Consider the following 23887-nt stretch of genomic DNA (forward strand, 5'->3'; position numbering starts at 1 on the left):
TGGCTATTAACACACACTTAACTACCAATGTACAACTTTGTTAAAAACATTTAAGTCCTAAAATCCTATGGTGCTTTCTTTATTCTCTTTCTTCTTATTATAGTCCATATACCTTAACTGAAGTGCACAATTTTATTTATTTACTTATTTTTTATAAAAAAAAAAAAGTCAAATGATTAACAAAAAGGGAAGTAGGAGGGTATTGAAGAAGAGAGGAGGGAAAAAAGACTACAAATAGAAAAGTAGTAAAAAAGTAGGACTATATGACGGTTTGTTCATATGACAGTAAGGGTATTTTTGAACTTTTTAAAATATTTAAGGATATTTTTTAAACTTGAAAGTTTAGGGGTTTCTTTGACATTAAGCACTAACGGTTTCCATCCAAAACTAACGGTAAGGATATTTTTAAACTCTTCGATTTTGGAACTCCCTAATCAAGAAAGAGTTGAGAGTCGAAGTCCTCCTTCTCCTGAACCCACATATGGACCCATTCCCGAGCAGGGGTAGCCACCTAAATCATCGCAACATCGGAAAGGTCACCAGCCCAGCCTTACGAAAAGGGAGGTTCAGCACCCGTCAGCCAGCATGCATCCCCCATCAGGGAGGAAAGAATCAGTCCCATCATTTCTTCAGCACCGTTCTCGGCTCAATGGATGGTGACTCGAAGTATGAGGGCCTGCCAAACTCAACCAGCTCGCTCACATCTGCGTTCAAGAGTCATAAGCTGAAACGACAACATCAGAGTTTACAGTTTCAACTCCACCGGCTATACAGGAATCGCCAGCATTACGAGCACCATCCGCAGCACTCAAGGCACCTGAGCAAAAGCAGGCTACCTCAAAGAAACGGTCGGGCAGAAAGTGGTTTGTGAAGGCCGAGCCAAACAAAGGCCGAGAATCAAAACCTCTTGAGGGAGGAAAGAGATGTGAGACCCAGATTGGAGATGATCCCGACAACGATCTACCTGAAGAAGTTGCCAATAACTACATCGTGAGTCTCTTCCCTTCGGAAGCACACCACGAATATCGCCATTCTAAAAAAAAAAATCGAGGTTAATGGTATACTGATTTTTGAAAGGAAAAGCTACCGAGCAAACAGTCGAATCAATTTCATCCGACAAAGAAATGATCTCCACACTTAACCATAGGATGAGGGGCAACTAGAATCCCGACGCTCCTCTTTCTCCTCTTGTTGGAAGTTTAAAGATATTTTTTTAACTTTTGAAAGCTCAAGGTATTTTTTACCTAAAATGCAAAGTTTAATGTATTTTATATAATTTAGCTTTAAAAATTTACATATAAACATAAAATTAAAATTGAAAATCTAAGAAATGCGTATCTAATAAATCAATTAAGACTTAAAAATTTTGAATTTGTTAAAAGATCCATTAGACAGAAAGTTTAAATATGTATTAGACACTGAAAATTCATAAACAAAATAAATACAGATTCCTAAGTTCAGAAACAAAATTTATTAATTTAATCTTTTTGTATAGATGCACGTCATTATATGGTCGGTTGATCATCATTTGCATTTTCCCATTTGATTTTCACTTTTTTTTAATACAACAATTAACCAATAATCTAGTAATTAGTGTCAACCTTTTACGAGTCATTTAATCTGAACATGTCTCAAAATTGCCATGGATCATTTAAAGATGCACAACAAAATAAAAGTAAAAGTGGGGAAAGAAAAATCCCAATCAATGATATTTTCTCATAGAAACCTAAAAATATACAAAATTTGGAGGATGCCAAAGGGAAAATGTAACGGCCAAAACTTAGATGGAGTTTATACAAACACAATTGGCCTACCAATTTCATCAATGAACAATGGCCTAAACTGTGTTAATCCATCAAAATAGGATCATCTTCCAATGTATTATCATAATCATCCACTCCCAACATAATGGCAGTCACCATTAACTTTCCTGCTTCAGGAAAATGTTTGTGTTGCATCAGAATTGCCTCAACAGAACCTATAGAATCTTTCAGTATAGAACCTCCTTCAAGATTCTCTTGTCTTAGTGGCAATACTACATCAAATCCTTCTCCAAACATTTCTGCTGCTCCATGTCCATAACACCTACTTGAAGCCTTGAACAAAGTTGTTTCTCTCAGGTTTTTTATTGTTTCTTCATCACTCCATCCTTCAGCTACAGACACTTGATAAAGTCGATTCCAATCGTCCTGATCTGCAACATTTTTCCAGCATTCTTCCAAAAGCTTTCGGTGGGTTTCGCGAAATGAAGTACTGGTCCAGGCAAATATATCGAAAGCCATCAACAAGAGGGTTGGGTTTTCAGCTTTGAGACACAGTTGAATAAGGCGGTCAGGATGGAGGAGCTCGCGGTCAAGCTGCTGCTCTGTTTCAACGGCATGATAGAGATCTAAAATGGCTTCCTACAAGAAACAAGGGATCAGGTGGAACCACCGGTCAATAAACAAGATTATGTCATTACATTGAAGCCGAAAAACTAATGCAGTAACCGAAAAACTAATGCAGTGGTAGTAAGAACAAAAGAAAAAAAGAGCTAACATGTCTAACACAGCAACACCGATCACATTCAAATCTTTAGGGTAGCTTCCATCTCAATCCTATATACTATTTCCAGAACGACAAGTAATTCTAAATGAATCCTTCTCTTCTTCGATGTCTATTAGTTAAGTGAAGTAATTAAAGCATTAGTTCCTCATTTAAGATTGAGTAGATATTTATAGACTGTCATTGGTGCTCTAAAGTATGACGTCAACAAAATATCATTAGTCCCTTAGTTTTAAGATCGGAATAAGACAAAAGTCAATAATTCAACGGAAGTTATATGAGTATATATATCATATGAATAAGATGAGATGAAATCATTCATAACTCAGAGCTGATAAAGATGTAAAGATTTAAGCAGGTTCAATCAAGTTCACCATTTCAAAAAGAAAACCAACCTGTAACTTAAGTATCTTTGCATCAGCCTCAATGCGCATCAACTTACTCTCATACTCAGCATTTTTACCTGCTGCTGCTAAATAAAAAACAATATTAATAAAAATAATTGGGTTTAAAAGCCGGCAATCACCATTGCATATCAGAGAAGACCGTTACTAACATATATAGAGGATATATCTCAAGTGATGGAAATACTATAGATAAACATTTAAATGCATAGAGATAAACTATTGAATCACTTTGGCAATACACATGCATTTAAGATAGGAAGTACATTCCTAAGAGCATGTAGGTAGGTAAAATATCTAATGACGAATCCTGGAAAGATCGACTCTGATATTTAATGTTTTTTGTGATAGGAACTATGATATTTAATGAAGCCAGCTAGACGACCAAAAGTTGACTAGCACATGAGAGACCCCTCCTCTTTTCAGGTTTAACGAAGTTTTCTTATTTAAAATTGAAAAAATGTCCTCTAGCAATGCACAAATAAATATGTCAAGAGCTTGAGGAAGGACACAAATAATGGAAAGGATAGGATCAATGTTGAGTAATACCTGCCATTAAAGATATCTTCGAGAGGTATAAAATCCGTTTTCGATCTGCCAATCTTAATTCCAAATTACAATGGTCAGATTCAACTTCTGTCCCAAGTTCAAGGGACGACACAGGACCATCACCTTCAGACAGAGCTAATGCATGGAGAGTGTCTGATGCGGAGAAAAATTGATGGAGGAACAGCTCGTGAAGCCACAAAAGATCCGGATGCTCCTTCAGAAATATCAACAGTTCTTCATGAAACTCTTCTCCTAGTCTTAAAAGCTTGGAGAACTGTTTATTTTCATGAAGTTTTTTAAAAACAAAGTAGCTAAACCCTCCTTTAGGTCCCATGCTTTCATGCTGCATCACCATCCATGATAAACAATCAAATGCAAGCACCAACTAATATAAAATGATAATAATATATAAATTTGCAAAAATCAAATGAAGCATTGAAATAACAGAACTACATACCATATGTTTCCTGAGTAGCTCTGGATCGTTAAGGTCACAGCAGATTTCCCATAAAATACTGTAGCATTCATGCTGTTTTGCAACAGATAACAGACGTGAAGAATGTTTCCTGAGGCTTTCTACCTTTTGCTCCACCAAATCTCCCCTAAAATCCTGCAAAACCATGTGTTTCAATATGAACTCAGATCTAGAATCTTGGTCACAAGCACACATCATGTAAGAAAATAACCTTATGCTCAGCTTCCACAGATTTTTTTATTCTTTGATAAAGAGAGCTGAGGAGTGAATCCCTTCTACTCCAAAATTCATGTAAAAGACTATCAGTTTTTTCTCCACGCTCTGCCTTTGCAGTGACAGCTCCAGCATGTGCCTCAAGAAGAACTTCAGTCAATAGTTCCAAGTAGCAATATAAATCGGATTTTGCAGACGTATCAAGCTCAGAAACTTCATTTAAAAGTTGAAGCATGAGAGAAGCAATGCGCCATAGCCCATTCCGCACAACCAGTTGACTATACCAAGGTGTTAAGCCTTCAGACGGTGGATACCATAACTGATGCTCATTTCTATAATGCACAGCTGCATGCATGATAGTAACACATGCTTTAGAGAGCTCAGAAGCTCTCTGGTTCTGGATCACATATGATTCGTCTGCACTTACCAAATAATCTAGCTGCTTTTCTAAACAATGAAACACTTCTTCTAGCTCAGAGACTTTACTGTAGAACACTTCAGTATTGTCTCTGTCCATTAGAAGAACAGTGTTTCGACGAGCTCGCTCACCAACAAACTGAATAAGATCCCATAGAGCACCTGACATAGGAGTTTCTGAATTAGAACTCAAGAAGCCAAGTCCAGTTGAACGGTTTTGGCAAATAGTGTTCTGCAGTTCCCTTAATTGAATCATAGCAGCAAGCTTTTCTCCATGCTCCAGGATAATTTGCAAAGAATTTCCTACACGTATCGAGACCACAGTTCAAGTTCATTAATTTGAATTTGATATTTCACCTCCACAAATTACCTTCCCAATCCAAGAATAAAAATTTGAGTACCTAATCAGACCAATTCCAATCTGACTTCAAACCAATATCAGGAATAATCAGAAAATAGAAATTTATTGCCCTAGAATAAACATCTGAAGACAAAAAGCATCTAGACCATTTATGCCAGTATAAAAAACATACTGACAAGAAACACATATGAGGTAAAAAAAATTAACAAAGGTTCTGCATATAAAAGTAAATATCTACCGCTATAACACAGAGAATTCAAATTGAAAATGAGTTGAAACATACTTTGCCTTGAACACAACTCTTCATGGCACTTCGATAAAGCAAGAAATTGGAGAAACTTTTCATGCTTCTGCTGTTTTTCCATCAGCTGAGTAGAAACAACAGTCATCGACACAATCTCAGCACCTCTTGTTGTAGTCCAATGTTTAGCTAAAGTATCAACAATTGACTTGCTCATCCGTGTAAAAACATTTGTTTCATCCTCCCTATCAAATGCACCAGAATTCTTCAGCTTCTCAAAAGAGTTATTTACTTGACTAGATGATAGAAAATCATGGAAAAGTTGACGCAGCAAAGCTTCCGATTCTTCATCTCGAGCTGTTCGATGTGAAATTCCAGCCATAGTAGCCTTTTTTCTATCTACAACATCCTGCACATCAAAAGTTCCCCTTGTACTAGCAATGTTGCCAGAAAAATTGAGGCTTCTAGTGTCATCTTGCACAGATCGTTCATTTGAACTTCCCCTGCGTGACAAACTTCGTTCAGGAGGTTCAACTCCACCAAGGACAATAGCTTTTACAGGTATTGCCCATATTCCTGCTTTTTCAGTTAGTACGACCCAGGCTCCTTCACCATGCTCTGTAGAAGGAAGGACTGAAGCATCTAATACTTTCCCCGCATCATAAGGTAAGTCAAATTGATACAACAGTGTGGAGCTTCTATAGTAATGGGAGACAGTTGCTGTCCCATCACCTGAAAGAATGAGGGCTGATCCCGAAGGCTTGCCCCCAACCCTAAGTCTCATGGAGAACAAAAAGTCGTCATTTTCTACTCTTGCTTTTGGAATTATTACTTGTATCGGGGCTTTTTTCTCCAATATCCTCTTATCACCATTAGCATCTATTTCTGCCCCATATTTGTATTGCAAGGTAAGAAGGGAATATTGTATATAACTGGAACTACTAATGCGATCCTTACAGAGTGTAGCAACTAAAATAGTGATAACTGCGCCGCCTTCATCTTCCTGCAAATCAAGAGGCCAGATCCTTTTCTGACCAGCTAGATCTTTTTTAATGCACAAATCATTATCTGTACCAACAATTTCATATGACCAGAGCTTGGACACTTGTACATCAGGAAAAAGTTTAAGACAAAAACACTGTATCTCATGATCTGTCAGAAGCAAGAACTTCCTGTTAAATTTATCTAGTTGAAGATGAGAATGAGACCAAGATAGAGACCTTGGGTACCCATCATTCACAAGATATTGAGAGCTACCATCCTCTTGGCTGTGAAGACCACATATATCCTGAGAAACTTTAGTACATTGAATTCCCATAGGACAGCAGTGGTACTGCCAAAGCTGGCCATTGGAACTACATGCAAGGGCAACACAAACGTTCTGGGAATCAGGAACCATTGAGGCAATCAAAGAGTTGAATGTCCTCGGTCTATTCAGACTTTGATTTCTATGGGAAGTGCTCTTCCCATCAGAAAATGAAGAAATTGCTGCTGGCTCATGCGAAGATGTTAGACAGGTAACTGGAGCAGTTCCTTCATCTGAGAAGATATCAGGCCAATACACAACAGCTCCTGTTTTTTTATTACATATTATAATGCCAACAGAATGCTGGTGTTTGACTGACTTTCTTGAACTTTGATTTTGGCTATCCCAACTAACAACGCTGAGCAACCAATTATCGTTGTTATTTCTGCCAATATCTTTGCTATCTACAATTCTTTTTGGAAGTTCACAAACAACACACTTCATGGTGGCTACAGGTAACAAGTATGTCCAAAGAAAAAGCTTGTCTCGGCATATAATCCAAGCAAGGGATGTTTTGGCATCCATTCCACCTGACATGCTTGCACCACCTGCAATGAAAAAAACCAATCATGATTTCAAGAAAATAGTAGCATCAAGAACTATAAACTACCTTTTACTGCAATGAACATTGTTACATGTGACAAACTGCTGTACAAGACTGGCCTGCTCATCACGAACCACTTGGGGAAACTCTCCAACATATACAGGCTTAACTGGATCTGTCTCGTCTTCCTTATCACATCTATTAGCTGGTGAAATTCTAGGAAGATAAAAATATTTAATTAAACATTCTCCATATGGGAGCAAGTTATGAAGCAAGAAGCTATAGATGAGCAAATGAATGAACACACCTTTCCATAAAAACAGAAATTGTGGGTAGAGTTAAATCGGGAAAGATAAGTTAAAGGGACAATTGCAAATATAGCAATCAAATCCAAAGTAATAGCAAAAATAGCACAATACAAAAGAATTTGCCTATATAGCAAAATTTAGATCCAGCTCTCGAGGTCTATCAATAATAAATTATATCGGTCATAGGAGTCTATCTATCACTGATAGATTTTGCTCTATATTTACAATTCTTTAAAAATGTTGTTATACACTCAATAATTAGTCCTAAAAGTGCTGCCCATACTAGTACCAGCCAAAGGGGACTATTAAACCAACTCTTAGTCTTAACACATATTTTACAAGCACTCTCAATTCACACAAATCAACAGGGAAAAAAAAATGGCACATTATAATTTATACTTGGTCAGATTATTCCTGTTCTAACAATTTTCGAAATGCCACTAAAAAAAGCCATCAGCCCACAACAATCACCAGAAAAAAGGGCAATCCCATTATAATGAATAGCCATTAGATTTCATCACCTTGTTACCAATAACTCGCACAAACGAACTTAATTACCACTATGGATATGAATCGCATATAAAAACTTAGTGGGTACACTGAAATGAGTAAAATTAGCGCTCTGACAAACTATAATGATAGATATATACAGCAATGGTGGTAGTAATACCTTGCAAGCACGGATAAGCGAGGAGCCCAAGGAGCCGGAGTGCCGGTGCCGGGGCGGTTGGGAACCAGATTATCGAGAACTGGCTTACGGACGGCTGAGAGTGGTGTAATCGGAGAATCAGACAGGGCTGGAGCCGAACTTCGGTCTGTTCGAGAGCTTAAATTGCGTCTCTTCGTCCCGGGAGAGAACATCGCTGCATAATACACAGAACAATAGAAGAAGAAGGATTGGAATCGGGGGTTTAGGGTTTAAAGCTTGGAGTGTGAAAGAAATGAAATCTGAGAGCGGGGGGCTCCGGCGGGCGGGAGATGGGAGTGATCCAGTGTGATCAAGCGTACGGACCACTAGCAATCCCTTGTTATTTTAATTCCAAGTTTACCCTTAATTTTCTTTTTCCTTAAATTGCAAAAATTACCCGCATCATAATTACAATTACACCTCTAAATTTTGAATGGTAAAAATTAAGTTATCATACTTATATAAGTATTAAAATTAGACCATCAAACTCATAATAATGGTAGAAATTGAAACATCAAAGGATGAAAATTGAACTCTCGAACTTATACGATAAATATCAGTTTTATAATTATGTACGTTTGAGGGGTTTTTTTGTTTTTTTTTTGCAAAGATATTATAATTAAAGTGTAGGGTAGGAAAATCGGACCTCTAATCTCAAGGTCGATCGTACGAGCACTATGCCAGTTGAGCTACGTTCATGTTGGCATTGAGGATTTAATGTTTACAATTAAAAAAAATTAGGATATAATTGCAACTATACCATACTTTAAGGTAGTTTTCTCAATTTGTCATTATTTTTTAGTAGAATAAATGAAGTAATAGATTCAAATTGTCGACTTAAGAAAGGTAATATATGTAAATTATGATTGAGTTATCCTCACTTTGATTTAGTCTTGATATTAAATTTTGATCGAAATATTGACATTTACCTAAATGTTTCTACACTTCTATGGTAAATAAAAAAAAAAAAGCAAAAAACTCTATGATACACAGAAAAAATGTCACTAATTTGAATATATTATAAATAATTTATATCAAATAAGTTTCTAAAACTTTAAATTTTTATATAATAATAATAGATGTGATTAATAATAAGAATAAGAATAATAAAATAGTCCATTAGGTACATTTTTTTAAAAAAATTGATTCATTAGATTAAATTTGGATTTTATTTCTAATAGGATCCTAAACTATCTATTTTTGGTTTAGTAGTTTGGTAAAATTTAAAAAAGTTGAATAGGTTGATGACCTATTAAAAAAGATTTATTTTTCTGAAAATCAAATTGATAGTTAATGAACATATTACAATTTAGGAGTCCAATGGACACAAAATATATTTTTAAAAAAAAAAAAAAGAGTTTGGTTGATCAATATTAAAATTTAAGGATCAAACCTATAAATCCAATACTATATTTGCCATTTAACTTTTTATTTTGGAACAAAAACTTTGATTTCAACCTACAAAAATGGTTACAAAATCATCAATTTAGCTTAGTAACATGTTTACCATACCTCTAAAAGTAGATAATTTAAGGTATATTTGAAATACATTTTTAAATATTTAATTTAAAAAAATAAACCATTTCAAAACAAATTGAAACATTTGCAACCACTCAAAATAGTTTTTCGTGTAATTCAATCTATTTTTATAAAAAATATTTAAATAAAAATAATTATTTTAAAAAAAAAACATTCTTTTCTCAAGTCAATCGAAACTAACCCTTAATCCATCATCTTCTCACAATTATTTAACAAAGAAATTTGTAGTTTGAATTTCGAATCTTTATTGTACTAAAAAAACAAGTAAAAACTAACAAAAAGAAAAAAAAAGAAAAGAATGGTTTTGGATTTTTTTAATAAAACTTTTATATGCTTGTTTCACTTTTCACGTTCGATTATCGATTTAAGTTAAATCCTTTTCTTTAGTAGACCAAAGATAAGTTAAACCATTTTCTCTAGTAGTAGATCAAAGCTAATCAGCTTAACTCATCTAGCATAATGTTTGTTCTATCAACTTTGATGTCAAAAGGTTAATACTCCTAAACTTTAAAATTGTATCAATTAAAGCCCTAAACAATAAATTGATAGTACAAAATATAAATTTATGATTTTAATTTAACATTACACACAATAACATTAGTCTATTCTACACAAATATGTGATTCTACTTATTAAAAATAAAATTGATCAGAAAACAAGCTTCCCACACACATGTGCCAAAAGTTTAATTGCCATATTTAAAAAAACAAAAGTATTATTCTCTTACATAAAGTATAGATTGTCCAAAAAGAAAGTATACTCAATGAGCTAGATTTTATCAAATTACTAAATATATTCTGAACCTTTAAAAAAAGAAAAGAAAAAAGGGCATAAGCTAACTCTGATTATTTCCAATTTGTACAGTCCTCATATGCTTTAACACAACATATGGGTTGAATCAAGAATCAGATACCTTTATCGAAAAACATCGATGCGATAAGTAATCGTAAACATATCGAAACTGGGAAAATTTAGAAGAGCAAGCTAGCCCATGCACCAATGAAAGCAAAGCCACCAAATGGAGCTAAAGAAGAATATTTTCTATCTTCAAGAAGGGCCACAGTATAGCACCTGCAATGCAACCACTCATTCTTATTCACCTCTTAAACAGAAAGATGAGTTCAATAATATATGGAGAATTGCTAAAAGGAAACTGGAGGAGATCTCAAATTGAATCCAAAGCTATCTGTGCACAATCATTGCTTATTCATGGCTTTTTCATCAGGTTGACAACAAAATAACAGAAATCAAATATGAGGTGTCTAATTTTTTATTTTTTATTTTTTGTTAAAATATCCGTAAGTGTTTGGATCAACTTACGCACATCTCGACTAAGTTCATAGAACAACCCACCTCACCCTACAATATTTGGATTCTATTAAATCCTAAGTAGGTGGCTACCATAGATTGAATACATGACATCTTAACTCTTTAACAAGACGATGTTCACTTATTTATCATTAGGTCAATCCATTATAGTTTGAGGTGTCTATTCATCTTAATCAGAAAGATCAATAATTGTTAGTCTATCATGATACAAATCTAAGACATATTTACTTTTCAAATATCTTTTAAGCACTTTGAAAATCATTTCAAATGGACTCGAATATGAAATATGATATTTCAAGAATCAAAACTCTTTACTGAGTACCTTGCAAAGAAGTAACTAATAGATGGTTTATCAAATGCTTTTGGCTTAACTTCATTACCGATCTCTTATGACATATTTTCTTCATCTAATTTCAGACTCTCATTAACTTCTCTCTGTACATACTTGTTCTCAATGTAACTGTTTTCCCTCATAAACTTCTCTTGCCGATACGCATTTCTCCCGATCGCTTCTCTTCACACGTATACTTTCTCTCACTAATCTCCCTCTCTTGCCCAATTTTTCTCAGCCAATTGAAGAGCTTTTCTTTTGTAACCCCTTGGTCGATCAAGTATTCTTGGGGATTTCTATTCTCTCCTTTGTATATAATTCATCATTTCAATAAAATGTTGAGCTTATCAATTTAAATGACAAATATGAAATGTTACCTTTCATAGAAACTTGGACACATGAATCCAAAATCAAATAGAAATAAAAAGGAGAGATCCTAACATACATCAAATAAAAAGAAAAAGGTATCTTACGTGCCAGAAAATGCAAGGATTCCAGCAGTCAAAAGGCCTCCAAACTGTCCCAAAAGAAAAAAGGAAAAAAAACATAAATAAAAATCAAAGGACCCATCAAAGTAAATAGTAGGAGAATTTTGGATAACTTTATCTTTTAAAATATTATGTGATAGTGGTACTCATTCAGTTACATTGACCTAGGTATAATTGTGTTTGTACTAATTTTTCTATATTTCTATTTCCTTTTCTTTTTGAAAGAACCTAGACTTATAAGTTAAGCCTAAATATTATAATTTGAAAACTAAAACTTAAGGCCTCATTTAATAACTAATCGTACTTCTACGGATGCAAAGTTTTGAAAACCAAACCAAATAGTTTTTAAGAACTTGTTTATGTTTATGCAACTTGATTAAGAATTCAAATTTATCGTAAAAATATGGTGAGAAAATAACCCTTTTCAAAAACAAAAAAATAAAAAAGAACCAAAAAGTTGAGGAATAGACATATAACTAGTTTTATTTGTGGGTTTGAACATTCCAAGAAACCTAACATCATCTCGTGCTTTGAATTCCACCATACCCAAAACTTTTTAAGATTAGGGCTTTACTTTCAGGTAAGGTCAAGTTGAATAATCGATTGATAGAAGTTTGGATATCAATAAACTTTGCCCAAAATGATCAGAAGAAGAAATTTGCATACAAAAACGGTGCTGCAAATTCGAGGAATGAAAGGAAAACTTACAATATTAGGGTTCTTGGTTGAAGGGGCAGCAAGCAGAGCCGCTGTGTGAACCAAATGATACAGAGACGCCGTTTGCCAAACCTTCACAACGTTGAAAAAAAACAATCAAAATCAAATCGAAGAACACATCGAATCAAAGAAACGAAAGATGAAGCAAATCAACCTCTTTATAAGCTGGATTTTTGGGTTTGAAACCGTGAGCGCCGTACGTGCCCAATCCAAGAGCTGCAACGCCTGTTTAAAGCAAATCACAATTCAAATTCATAATCGCGAAGCTATAACACGAGAATCGAAGGGGAAAATTACCAGAAATCGCAGCGACTTTGTGCCAGAGAAGTGGGTTCATGTTCATCTTGTTCTTTGGTTTCTGGGTTTGCTTCGAGGAGGGTTTTGTGAAAGGTTCTTTTTCTTTCCCTTTTGCCCCCAAATGATGACGTTGGTTTGAAGTTAAAACGACCCGTCGCTCTCCTTGACGTTGGTTTGAAGTCCACAGCCGACATATCGGCCCAACAAGAGAAGACAATGGAAAAGGAAAAGAAAAAGTAAAAGGGTCTCCTTCTCCTGCTTGTTGATTTCATTCCTTTTTACTTATCTGCAGAACCTGAAGACTTGACCGGCGCTGTTCATCTGACCGGTCAATGCGTTGACTTTTCTTATTTCGGCGGCTTCATAATGGCCGTACAATGAAAGGAAATAAATGGTACTTAGCAGCAAAAGATCCAAAGGTCCATTTTAAATGAAATCTTGGAGCCAAGGAAGAACAGAGATTCTGAGTAATCTACCTCGAATCGTAAAAAGAGAATTCAGATTGCATACCAAGCCGGGTATATTAATCTCTAAAAGTTGATAGATTACGGTAAATTTAATCTAAGCCGACTTTGATAAGTCGATGTTTCAGGTACGTGAATGAGAATCATGGAGCATAAAGGAAATGAGATGAACAGCAGTTTGTCGTATGAAATGAGGCCTCAAAGCAAGCATTGAAGCTTCAAATTTTACAACAAAATCAAGAGATTAAACATCCAAGTTCTTGATCATTTCCATTAGAACAAAGTAAAACTAATCTGGAAAAAGGAAAAGAAAAAAACAAAGCTCTTCTGATTAACAAGGCAGGGAACGTAGCATAATAATTGTATTTGTGGTGCTGCAGTTCAGGATAATAAGCCTCAAAGTTGCTCGCCAATGAAAATTTTTCAAGTGCTCCTTTAAGATTAAGTCCAGATAAGAGGTAGTTCTTCTTCTGTAAAAGTGCATTTACTTGAAACTAAATTCATCGTCGTAGAAGCGACTCAGCAGACATTATCCAAATCAACTGTAGATTTCTCGTCTTGTCTGTAATGGCATTTGGCCAAACTCTTGAGACATATTTGTACAGTTAGACCTAACTTTGGTTAAGACTGCTCAGATTGACTCCAACCCATTATCATCTTCTTTCTCCTGCTTAGCTCAACTGGGTTTCAGTCAACCCTTCATTTTCTGTTGCAGTGTGGAGCAGTTCATCAGGAGTAGCGGCCGGATCGAGATCCCAACAATGTTCAGGCAAGTTATTAGCTTCTCCCTTCAGTAAATAAGAGGGAACCTGGTGGGAAAACCGTAGCATCTCTTTCCTGGGAATCCAACGAATGGCATCTTTGTCTGCATTTCTTTGATATACCGTCTTGAATCCAGTTAGTTTGACAAGAGGGCAGATGCAGACACCAAGCTCTTCAGAGTAATCATCAAGAACTTCCACCATTTCATATCGATGCCTCACTTCATCGGGAGTTGATCTGTCCCAGTTTGATGACCAGTTTCGATAAACAGCCCAAATGTCTCCACTTCTAGGATATATCCGAATGCAGCCTCCCCTACCGGCTTTTTCACGGCTTAAGAGATGAGAGAAGATGTTGATATGTTCAACAATATCAGAGTTCCAAGCACGGAAATTTCCACAGGATTTTGTGAACCCATATTCCAACCAGTTGACTGATCCAAATTCCGTATCAGTTTTGGAGTTTAAGTAACTAATAAGAATCTTAAATGGTTTAACTGAGATAATCTCGCGAATCAGACAGTACAAGCGAGGCATACCATCTTCTTCATCGTACAGAGCCCATATTTGCTTTGCCTTGAAGCATTCCTCAGACCGATCTTTGTCAAAATCGTGGAAGTCAGAATCAGGTACATTTATTGAGACTGGTCCAGCTCTGTCTTTCTCTAACCAACGGCCGGATACATCGGAATTAGTTGTTTTAGGTGCCCGGCCAGTCTTTCCAACCAGACCAACTTGAGGCGCCATCTTTGATTTCTCTTGTGCAGCAGCATTGGCTGAAGAAATCCTTATCTCTTCCAATTTCTTACGAATTACAGTCCTTGCCTTCTCAATTAACAGCTTTCTGGCGTCAAATGCAGGAGGAACAGGGTTGCGCTTAGCTGAAAGCTCAGTTGGAGAAGAAACTACAGGCTCATGCTTAATAGCAGCATTTCCATTAGCTAATCTTGAATCTGAAGCAGGCAGTGGTCCCTTCTCCACATAACCGTTTCTCAAACTGGCTTCTGCGACAACCTTCCTTCTCTTATCAGCTCCATTGATATCACATCCCAAAATCTCGATACAGCTAGTTGCATTCATATTGGCTAACTTGTTTTTTGTACCACGCTTTCCGTTGAGTCTTGCCTTGTCTTTGACTCCTGACGTACTGAAATGTCCATTAGTTTGACCAACATTATCAATAGGTACCGAAGACGGTCCATTTGGGCCCAAGGTTTGAGTGTAAACTCCAGATGATGAGTTCCACTGAAATGACACATTTGAAACATATTCATACCCATGCCCGGTAAAAAAGCTAGTATCTCCGGGGATATACGTAACTCCCTCAAACCCATGACTTCCATATCGATTACCAGCAACATTTGACCAGGAGCAGTAAGGAAAAGAACCATTCACTGGGGCAGCTCCAGTTTCGACGGCAATGAAAACGCCGCGACAATTCTTGCATCGGAGTTTCTTGTTCACGTATTTCCGAAGATACTCGTACTGAACTTTACAGGAGGTGCAAACAGTCCAAAAGGTATCAAGTCTACCGTGGGACATGGACAGATTGGTATAGTTGTTAAAACTTGTAGCCGCAGAAGCATGAGCTGAAGATAAGTTTGGCTGGTGGTTGACTCCGGATGCCAATTGTGTGGTTCTCTTGATATCATAAGCATTTCTCTTGGAATTATCTGAAAGTAGAGCCCATGCTTCAGAAACAAGCTTAAATGCTCCATCAGCCCCTACGGTCTTATTCTTGTCAGGATGTAGCAACACAGCCATCTTCTTGTATTGTTTTTTAATAGCGTCTTTGTTTGCAGAAGGCTTCAATCCAAGAATGGAATAATAATCCACCTCCCCATTACATCTAATCTCAGAAGCAACGTAAACATCAAAAGTTGCCACCATTTGAGATATCCCGTCCATCTCTGGAAACAAAGTTTTGGCCTTCAACGCATAATTCTTTGCCCCATTGAAATCTCGCTTGCCAAAACGCTTCTCAGCAACTTCTTTTGCTTTAAGGGCCTCCTCTCTGTTTACTTCCATTTACAAATCCAAATCAGTGAAATACCAAAAACTGGGAGACAAAGAAAGACTATGACCAGTGAGTTGTTCTTAACAGCTCATGAAGCCACATTCTCAAACATATCCACATTTCCACGTTCCTTAATAATTGGCACAAATGTCAACGTTCTCAACCAACACTTCCTGTACAGCTTTTTTTTTTCAATGCAAAAAAAAGGCAACATATCAGAGTCAATATATTCGAGAATTCTCATTATGGTAATTAACAAGAAGTAGGGAAAATAAAACACAAGATCTTGAACTGGAAATTCAAGCATATTTGATATTTTAGCAGCTAGCTACAGTATACTGGAATTTAAAAATCAAAGCCTCGAGAATCTCGATCTTTGAAGTAAAAGAATCAACCAGTCCTTATCTCAAATAATTTCACAATATCGACATTTTCATTTCTCAGTAACCAGAGTACACTCGCAACTACAAAACCCAAAATCCCATCAACATCTTCATTTTCCTCAGCATTCAAACACTTCACACCAAAACCAGAAACCCCATATCGCAACAAATCCATATCCATTCAAGAACACAAAATTCAGCTTAATTTTCAAATCAATACCCACTCTTCCTAAATTCAAACCCAAAAAAGAAATACATTCAAAATACCAAACAGCACATGTAAAGAATCCATACGCTACGAATACTATATCACTCAAAAAAGAAAAAATTAAAGACAAAAAATGAAATACCTAAAAAAAGCTCACTGAAATCCGAGCAAGCAAAATGGAGGTGGTAACTATCCAGATCGCCACGTGTACTTAGAACATCGAGCAAAATTAAGCTCACCTGTAGGCAAATCTCACTGTACCAGAGACACTAACCCACTCAAACGAACTTCCTCCCGCGAAAACCGAAGAAATTTCCCTAAAAAAAGGAATTTCCCCCTTTTTCAAAAAAGAGGGGAAAATGTAACTGGAAGTGAACAGAAGAGTAAATTAGGGTTCATAAAATTGGGGAAATCTGAAGGTCGGACATGGAAGAATTAGATCCGGGCCGGAGCCGGCTCTGGCTCCGAAGATGCGGCGGCGAGGAATTTGGATATGGAGGCCCTCGATCGCCGGTCGGAAAAATTAGGAGGAGAAAAAAATTAGTGTAATGTAATAATAATAAAAATGAAATATAATCTTGTAAAATGGGATTGTAATATGCTATTTAATGGTGCGTCCTGCTAACGTGCGCCATTTTTATTTAATGTATAATAATTTAATTTTCACCTTTCCATTTTTTTTTAATTATTTATAATATTTATTTTTGTATTTTCCAAGTTATAATTTATAATAAACAGTGGAAAACAGATAATTCAAGATTAATTTATTGCTAGGGGTTTTATTTTTTCTTTAAACTAAAAATCAATAATGTAGGTCACTAATTATTTCCCTTTTTAATTTTTTCATTTTATTAACTATAAATTAATTATAGATTTATATTACCTAAATTGTATTGACAATTTTAATTCTTTTATAGATAATTATAAAGAATATTACTTTTTACCTTTTTTGTCTGTATTAAAATCATATCAGATTTTTACCATTTGAATCTTTGAGAAATAATTAGGTTTTTGATATGTTTTGGAATTCACCTTGGTAGAAATTTGCTTTCTTTTGGAATTAAACATAAACTTTTTCTTGTTTAAATTTATTCAACAGTCAATTTTCAAATGTTTGATCTTTTGATTTCATGCATTTTATATCCATACTTTGTTAGTTAATATGATCACATATAATATATCAAGCTACCAACTTTATTTGATATTAAGTTAAATTATAACTTTAAACACTATAATATTTAACCTCCATTTTAAATTAATCTCTATTCTTTTAAAAGTTTAAGTTTTGACCAATGTTTCGTATTAAAATTTATAACTAGGCTTTTTTTTTCCGTTAAATAACGTGTAACAAAATCTAACATGAACAAGTTATTTGTTATTTGTGTAATGATTCTAGTGAATGTGTTTATGATATGAGCCAAGTTACATTGAATGAAAAACATGAGTTAAATTGAGTTTTAATACGTTATTTGATTAAGATTTTATAAAAAGAGAGGATGAGGAACTTCCATGAGATTCTACAACTAAAATTAGTGATAGTCTCGAGGAGACTCTTCCTATAATAATTTAACTAGTGAGCATGTTTTTTTGTCCTATTTGTAAGTTATTACAAATGCATCATTAAACACTTTGTGAAGCGTGAAACCGACGACTTTCTGCTTGGGAGTTGTAGAATCACCGACCTTTATCTTTTGTTTCTTGCAAACCTGCAGACTTGAAAAATCTATCTTTCACCTCTTCTCGATGTCTCCAATCATATATCAATTTGATAGAAAACGTACATTACATTTTCATCTAGAAATAAGGATGACACTAGACTAAGAATAATACAAATGAAATTTTAAGTATGTGATATATTTTCCTAAAAATAGAAAAATAGAATTTGTTATAAGATAAGCTTGAAACTATGGAGAGCTTTTTAACCCACATTTGTGGTCTTGTGTATCATCATTAATGCCTCCTATGACACAAACAATGAGAATGCCTCAAATAGGTCACCAATGAGAGCCTTACCCTATTTGAGATTCTTGTAATAAGTAATAAAATACTAAATTATGAATTTAGTTCATACCATTATGTATTATTTTAAAAAATTTCAACTGTATCCCAAAACCCAACATTTCAATTTTATTTAATTATTAATCATTAATATCATTATTGTGAAACACACCTCTAGATTTACTATTCTCTTTCTATAGTTTAGAAGTACTTTTTTTTTTTTAACATTTTCAAAATATAAGATCAAATTTGCCATTGAAAAAAAAATATATTTTTAATTAGGGATGCTTGAATGACCCGAACAATCCAGATTACTCAACCCAAATTGTAAGGATTGAGTTGGGTTTGATTGGATTGATTTTTTTTTTTTTCAGGTTGAGTTGGGTTCGAATTACACTTTTAAAAATTCGGGTTGACCCAACTCAACTTAAATTTTTTATATTATTAATATATATATATATATATATATTAAATTTATAAATATTATAACTCATATATATTTTTATGATGTTTGTATAAAGTTTGCGATAGATATCTTGATTTTGATATTTAACATTTGAGTTTTATGAAAGTTTAATTATTTATATGTGTTTACACAAATTTAAGTATTTTAAGTTAAAAAATGTAATAATAAAGAAAAGAAAAAATAAATAATCCAACAACCTAACCCAACTCGGGTTAGATTGGATTAGAGACCTTATTCGGGTCATTACCGAAGGCAATCCGACCAACCCGAATTCGGGTTGGTCCAAAAAATCCCTTCAACCTATGTATACCCCTATTTTTAATTAAAAAAACAATGTTTTGGAACTTGGACTAAAAACTTGAATACGTTAAAATATGAAAAATATATCAATAAATAGTTAGAAAAACAAACATAATATTACGACCAAAATCATTATCAAATGAGTCACATATCACCATATCCAATCCATATAATCCACATTTGATTTCAATTTAGCCTATAGTTTACAAAACATTACTATATTCACCAACTATTAATGATGTTTTTTTTCGAGTACCATAAGGATAAGAGAATTCAAATCATAGACCTCTTAGTCGCTAGTGTATTTTTATGTCAGTTGAGTTATACTCGCTTTGGCACTAGATCACTACAGTGTGGTTTATAGATTTATACCATTTGATGTATGAAAAAGATATTGTAAAATTACCTCAAAATTGTATTCAAAGATTATTAGGAAGTTGGAGGCATATGGGTGTAATAAATGGAATGTCAAGAAAAAAAATCAATTATGGCTCTCAATTGTTGTGTCGTAGAAATCACAGTCTTGAAAGCAAAATTGGCACGAACTCGATGCTAAATCACCAAAATCTGATTGCTCCACAAGGTTAACACAACACCCTTCTCAGATGTACACTCGTCGAAGAAGGATAGTAATCAAGTGAAAACTTTGCTCAAAATTAAATCATTAAAATAAAGAGAAATAAGTCAAAACTCAAAATTCACCTCAAGGACTAACACAACCATTTTTTTTAGTTTGGTAAGAATCCAACCAAAACGTTTTTTTTTTCTAAATTAAATATAGAAAACATTTCAATTTTAAATTAAATATAAAAACTTTCCATATCTAAATTAAATTAAATACAGAAAATCATTTTCAAATTTAAATTAAATAAGAAAATACGAAATCAATCGATTTGAAACACAAGGTTCGAATCCACCAAAATTAGACCATTTCTCTAAAAAAAAAAATCAGATTAATCAACAAAATCAATAATAATAATATTAAACTCTAATTTAGTTTTCCTTTTGTTGATTCTGAATTTGCTCAAAGGAAATGACTTAAATGACTTAAGTTGGACAGTGTATAATTGATTGTCAATATATATATTTTTATCACCCAACCGGGACTATTTACTCTCAAAGTTAAAATAAAAAATATCTCTCAAAGTTTCTTTCCCAACAGTAAATTAATTTCAACTACAATCTTGAATCAACAAACAAATGGTAAATATAATTATACTATCCAACCATTTTTCTTTATAAAATTAATTTCAGATTATCCTATGGAACATATACTTTGTTCACTCAACCGCGACTATTTACTCAAAGGGAAAGAACCACAAAGAAGTCACACATGATGCAAATCAATAACAATAATAAAAATAAAAATAAAGAAACTCACCTCGTAATATAGCCGTTCTTTGTACCAACATTTTTTGTTGGGTGAAAATTTAACTTTCAAAACAGAAAAAAACCAACTTTATTGATTGGAGAATCCACATTGGAAAATTTGGTATTGGAAGTCGCTTATTTATGTACTCCAAACTTGTGTTTTGGGTTTAGGTCCCAAGGGTACTCATGTTTTGAATGGCGTGAGGAGATCCACCAATATGGATTGGACACCTCGCCACGCGTGTGTAATGATTAATTTTAATAAAAAATACTGTTTTATTTATTATTTATTATTATTATTATTATTTTTTAAAACGGTCCATCGATTATTTTTAAAACGTCTTAGCTTTCCGAACAATGAGTTTAAAAAGGGTGTACGTTCCGATCGGTAACGGTGCATTTTCGATCGGTTTTCATTTGGCTGTTGTATTTGCACAGTTGGACAAAGCCGTGAAACGTCTTAAAGAAAGCGAGCTCCGCGACTCAGCTTATAACACGTTTCTGTTTTGTAGGTTTTGCTCTTTACTTGATCGTCGTGTCTTGACGGCTTACAAAAAAAATTCTGATTCTACTTTTCAATAAAGATTTCAAAATCGAAATAAGAAAGAGAACAAATAAAATCGTTGTCACAGCCCGACATTTTGGGAGCCAAAATCCCATTTGGTTCATGGGTTTTTCCTTTGCCCAGAAGTTGGTAGCCCCAAAGGAAAAATCAATAACAAAACAAAAGCAGCTTTGGCAAACCCACCAAGAAAATGCCTCTTGGTTGTTTTGGTGATCGATTTCTCTAAGGCATTTCCACAAACACCTTGCGTGCTGCAAAAACGGCTTCTCTTTAGATTTATAGTGCAATTGAACTTGATCTTAATGAACCTTCCTTTTTTTCTTTTTTTTTTCTTTTTTTTCTCGCCTTCAAATAAAAAATTTTCTTTCAACTTCTTCTTCTTCCTCTACATCACAAATCTCAAAACTTCATTGTTGACCATTGCAATGCATAAATTTACAAACATTACAATGTAGGCAGTCTTGCTTTCAAATTGTTATAAATTGTGGGTCGAAAAAGAAAACAATTCTGGATCTCAATTGTTGTGTCATGGGAACATTGCCTTGAAAGCAAAATCGGCACGACCTCAGTGCTAAATCGTCAAAAGGCGATTGCTCCCAAAGATTAATACAACACCCTTCTTAGACATGCGCTCGAAGAAGGATTGGAATCAAATGAAAACTTTGCTCTAAATCATTGAAATAGAGAGAAATAAGCAAGGACTCAAATTTCACCTTAAGGAATAAAATAACCATTTTTTCTTTTTATAAGAATCCAATAAAAACGTTTTTTTCTAAATTAAATATAGAAAATGTTTCAGATCTAAACTAGATATAACAACGTTTCATATCTAAATTAAATAGAAAAACATTTCATATCTAATTAAATACAGAAAGTTGTTTTTAAACTTAAATTAGATATGAAAATATATTTAGAAACCTTTGGCTAATTTTATGACGAGTAATTCCAACAAATGACTAATTGACTGGTCATTCCCAATGTTAAAGCTAAGTATTTTATTTTTCATTATTATTTTTCTTTTTGGCATTTCTTATTAACAACCAGCATTCAAAAGAGTGAATATCTTCACATACTTTATTAAAGGAATTATAAGTATATATACACAGAGATGGGATTTAACAAACTGATTAGACCCATTGAGTATCATCTCATCGAGTCATCAAGTATTGCATCGAGTATTTTAAGAACTGCTGACCATCGAGTATGATCTCATCGAGCATCGAGTATTTGAAAAACTTCTGATAATCACCCTCGAGTATCATCTCATCGAGCACCGAGTATTTTAAATAAATTAATATTTCTTATTTATGTATTTTTTCTTTAGTGATTTCTTTGAGGTCTATTTTTTCTCCTATGTAAAAGGACATTATGTATTATGAAGTACTCTAATTTATTCAATAACATACAAATTTAACATGATATCAGAGTATCAGGTTTATTAAGGTTTTATTTGGTTAAGTCGCTACTGTCATATTCATTCTTTGTCTTCGTCGATTGATCAACGGAGGTAGACCCATCGCCTATTAGAGTATTAGAGTTTGAGTGTAGTTATTCCAACCATGCGTCGTCATTGTCCGGTGTATGTTCCTTTCGTGGGTTCTAGATCTACTTCACCACAAGTCTGTCTGCCACAACCCTCAACTCCTCTGTGCATCCTAGATCGCGAGTACCATTCCAAGCTCAACTGGATCTCACCTTGCCGCCACTCAATCTCAGCCGCAGATCAGCCGTCGCGAGTATCTCACTTGCCCAAATCCGTGACACCTCTCTTAGTCCACTCTCTGTCGGAACTCGGAAGTCACCTTGCCATGGTGGGCGGTGTGTGGTGCAGTCCAGATCTATTCAGCGACCACCCAGCCATTCGGTGCCCAGCCCATGTTGTCCTACTTCTTTCCGCATTGTGTTGTTTGCTTCGCTCTTTTCCATTCACGTTCGTGTACTCAAATTCGTTCCACTGTACTTGCTCTCCGGTCAAGTCATCCGAGTTGTTGCATCTGCTCCCAGATCCGATCATCAGTGTTGTTGCATGTATCTTCGTCACTCGTGAGCTCCAATCTATTGCTCAAACACACACTGTTACTTAAACCCGTTGCTCGTAGTCCATATCCACTCTGTCCTGTTGTGCACAAATATGTCGCCCACCTGATGTCTTGCCCTTCTTACATTCGTGGTTCCTGTTGTCTTTGGAATGTTCCAAATTGTATTTTGAGATTAAAAAATTCAGTTTAATGAACCAAGTGTGGTCTAGTTTCTTGGTTTGGTTTAGTCAATTTGGTTCGGTTTAGTTGAGGCCATTTGGTTCAGTTTAATACTCGTTTGGTTCAATCAAATTGGCTCGGTTTCAGTTTCAGTGTGGTTCAGTTCAGTTTGGTTAGACCAGTCAGATTTGATTTGGTTCATTTGATTTGGTTGGCTGATTGCGTTGGTTCATCTTTGCATTTGTGGATTTCTATTCCGATTTTCAAATTAGTTTTTCGAGGGTTTTGTTTTAGATCTATCAATGAGAACTTTGTCCTAGCCCAGAAATTGTTGTTCGTTTTTCATAGGTTTTGTTATAGATCTCTATATGAGGATCTATGTTTCTAGTCCAGAAGGTTCTTAGT

The 23887-nt window shown here is 34.7% G+C and overlaps 3 protein-coding genes across 8 annotated transcripts; all 3 read right to left on the bottom strand.

Moving 5' to 3' along the window:
* Positions 1 to 1694: 1694 nt before the first annotated feature.
* LOC120077893 (nuclear pore complex protein NUP133) lies at positions 1695 to 8374 on the bottom strand. Of its 4 annotated transcripts, none has more exons than XM_039031991.1 (8): positions 8033 to 8374; positions 7146 to 7270; positions 5247 to 7058; positions 4184 to 4905; positions 3955 to 4107; positions 3498 to 3840; positions 2940 to 3010; positions 1695 to 2402 (listed from the first exon to the last, which is right to left on the bottom strand). In XM_039031991.1, the coding sequence occupies exons 1-8, from the start codon at positions 8221 to 8223 to the stop codon at positions 1848 to 1850; spliced, it is 3972 nt and encodes a 1323-aa protein (XP_038887919.1). In that variant the 5' UTR covers positions 8224 to 8374; the 3' UTR covers positions 1695 to 1847. The 4 variants fall into 4 exon arrangements, with proteins under 4 accessions (XP_038887919.1, XP_038887918.1, XP_038887917.1 ...); XM_039031990.1 differs by having other exon boundaries at positions 2940 to 3013; XM_039031989.1 differs by having other exon boundaries at positions 2940 to 3016.
* A 1890-nt stretch (positions 8375 to 10264) lies between these two features.
* Positions 10265 to 13229, bottom strand: LOC120077695 (transmembrane protein 256 homolog). 2 transcript variants are annotated; one of them, XM_039031655.1, is made up of 5 exons: positions 12752 to 13229; positions 12609 to 12679; positions 12446 to 12526; positions 11727 to 11766; positions 10265 to 10660 (listed from the first exon to the last, which is right to left on the bottom strand). In XM_039031655.1, exons 1-5 carry the CDS (start codon positions 12795 to 12797, stop codon positions 10614 to 10616), a joined length of 285 nt encoding a protein of 94 aa, XP_038887583.1. In that variant the 5' UTR covers positions 12798 to 13229; the 3' UTR covers positions 10265 to 10613. The 2 variants fall into 2 exon arrangements, with proteins under 2 accessions (XP_038887583.1, XP_038887582.1); XM_039031654.1 differs by having other exon boundaries at positions 11723 to 11766.
* Positions 13230 to 13396: 167 nt separating this feature from the next.
* Positions 13397 to 17154, bottom strand: LOC120077694. 2 transcript variants are annotated; one of them, XM_039031653.1, is made up of 2 exons: positions 16824 to 17154; positions 13397 to 16174 (listed from the first exon to the last, which is right to left on the bottom strand). In XM_039031653.1, exon 2 carries the CDS (start codon positions 16002 to 16004, stop codon positions 13887 to 13889), a length of 2118 nt encoding a protein of 705 aa, XP_038887581.1. In that variant the 5' UTR covers positions 16005 to 16174; positions 16824 to 17154; the 3' UTR covers positions 13397 to 13886. The 2 variants fall into 2 exon arrangements, with proteins under 2 accessions (XP_038887581.1, XP_038887580.1); XM_039031652.1 differs by having other exon boundaries at positions 16727 to 17154.
* Between the last annotated feature and the right edge of the window lie 6733 nt (positions 17155 to 23887).

Source organism: Benincasa hispida, chromosome 5 (assembly GCF_009727055.1).
Source record: "Benincasa hispida cultivar B227 chromosome 5, ASM972705v1, whole genome shotgun sequence".
Lineage (NCBI taxonomy): Eukaryota > Viridiplantae > Streptophyta > Magnoliopsida > Cucurbitales > Cucurbitaceae > Benincasa > Benincasa hispida.

Coding starts and splice junctions, on each gene's coding strand:
- LOC120077893 (XM_039031989.1), bottom strand. CDS start 8,223: ATGTTCTCTCCCGGGACGAAGAGACGCAATTTAAGCTCTCGAACAGAC. Junction 7,271..8,032: donor CGCTTATCCGTGCTTGCAAG/GTATTACTACCA, acceptor TTATCTTCCTAG/AATTTCACCAGCTAATAGAT. Junction 4,108..4,183: donor CTGTGGAAGCTGAGCATAAG/GTTATTTTCTTA, acceptor ATGGTTTTGCAG/GATTTTAGGGGAGATTTGGT.
- LOC120077695 (XM_039031654.1), bottom strand. CDS start 12,797: ATGAACATGAACCCACTTCTCTGGCACAAAGTCGCTGCGATTTCTG. Junction 12,527..12,608: donor AAAATCCAGCTTATAAAGAG/GTTGATTTGCTT, acceptor AACGTTGTGAAG/GTTTGGCAAACGGCGTCTCT. Junction 11,767..12,445: donor CAACCAAGAACCCTAATATT/GTAAGTTTTCCT, acceptor CTTTTGGGACAG/TTTGGAGGCCTTTTGACTGC.
- LOC120077694 (XM_039031653.1), bottom strand. CDS start 16,004: ATGGAAGTAAACAGAGAGGAGGCCCTTAAAGCAAAAGAAGTTGCTGAG.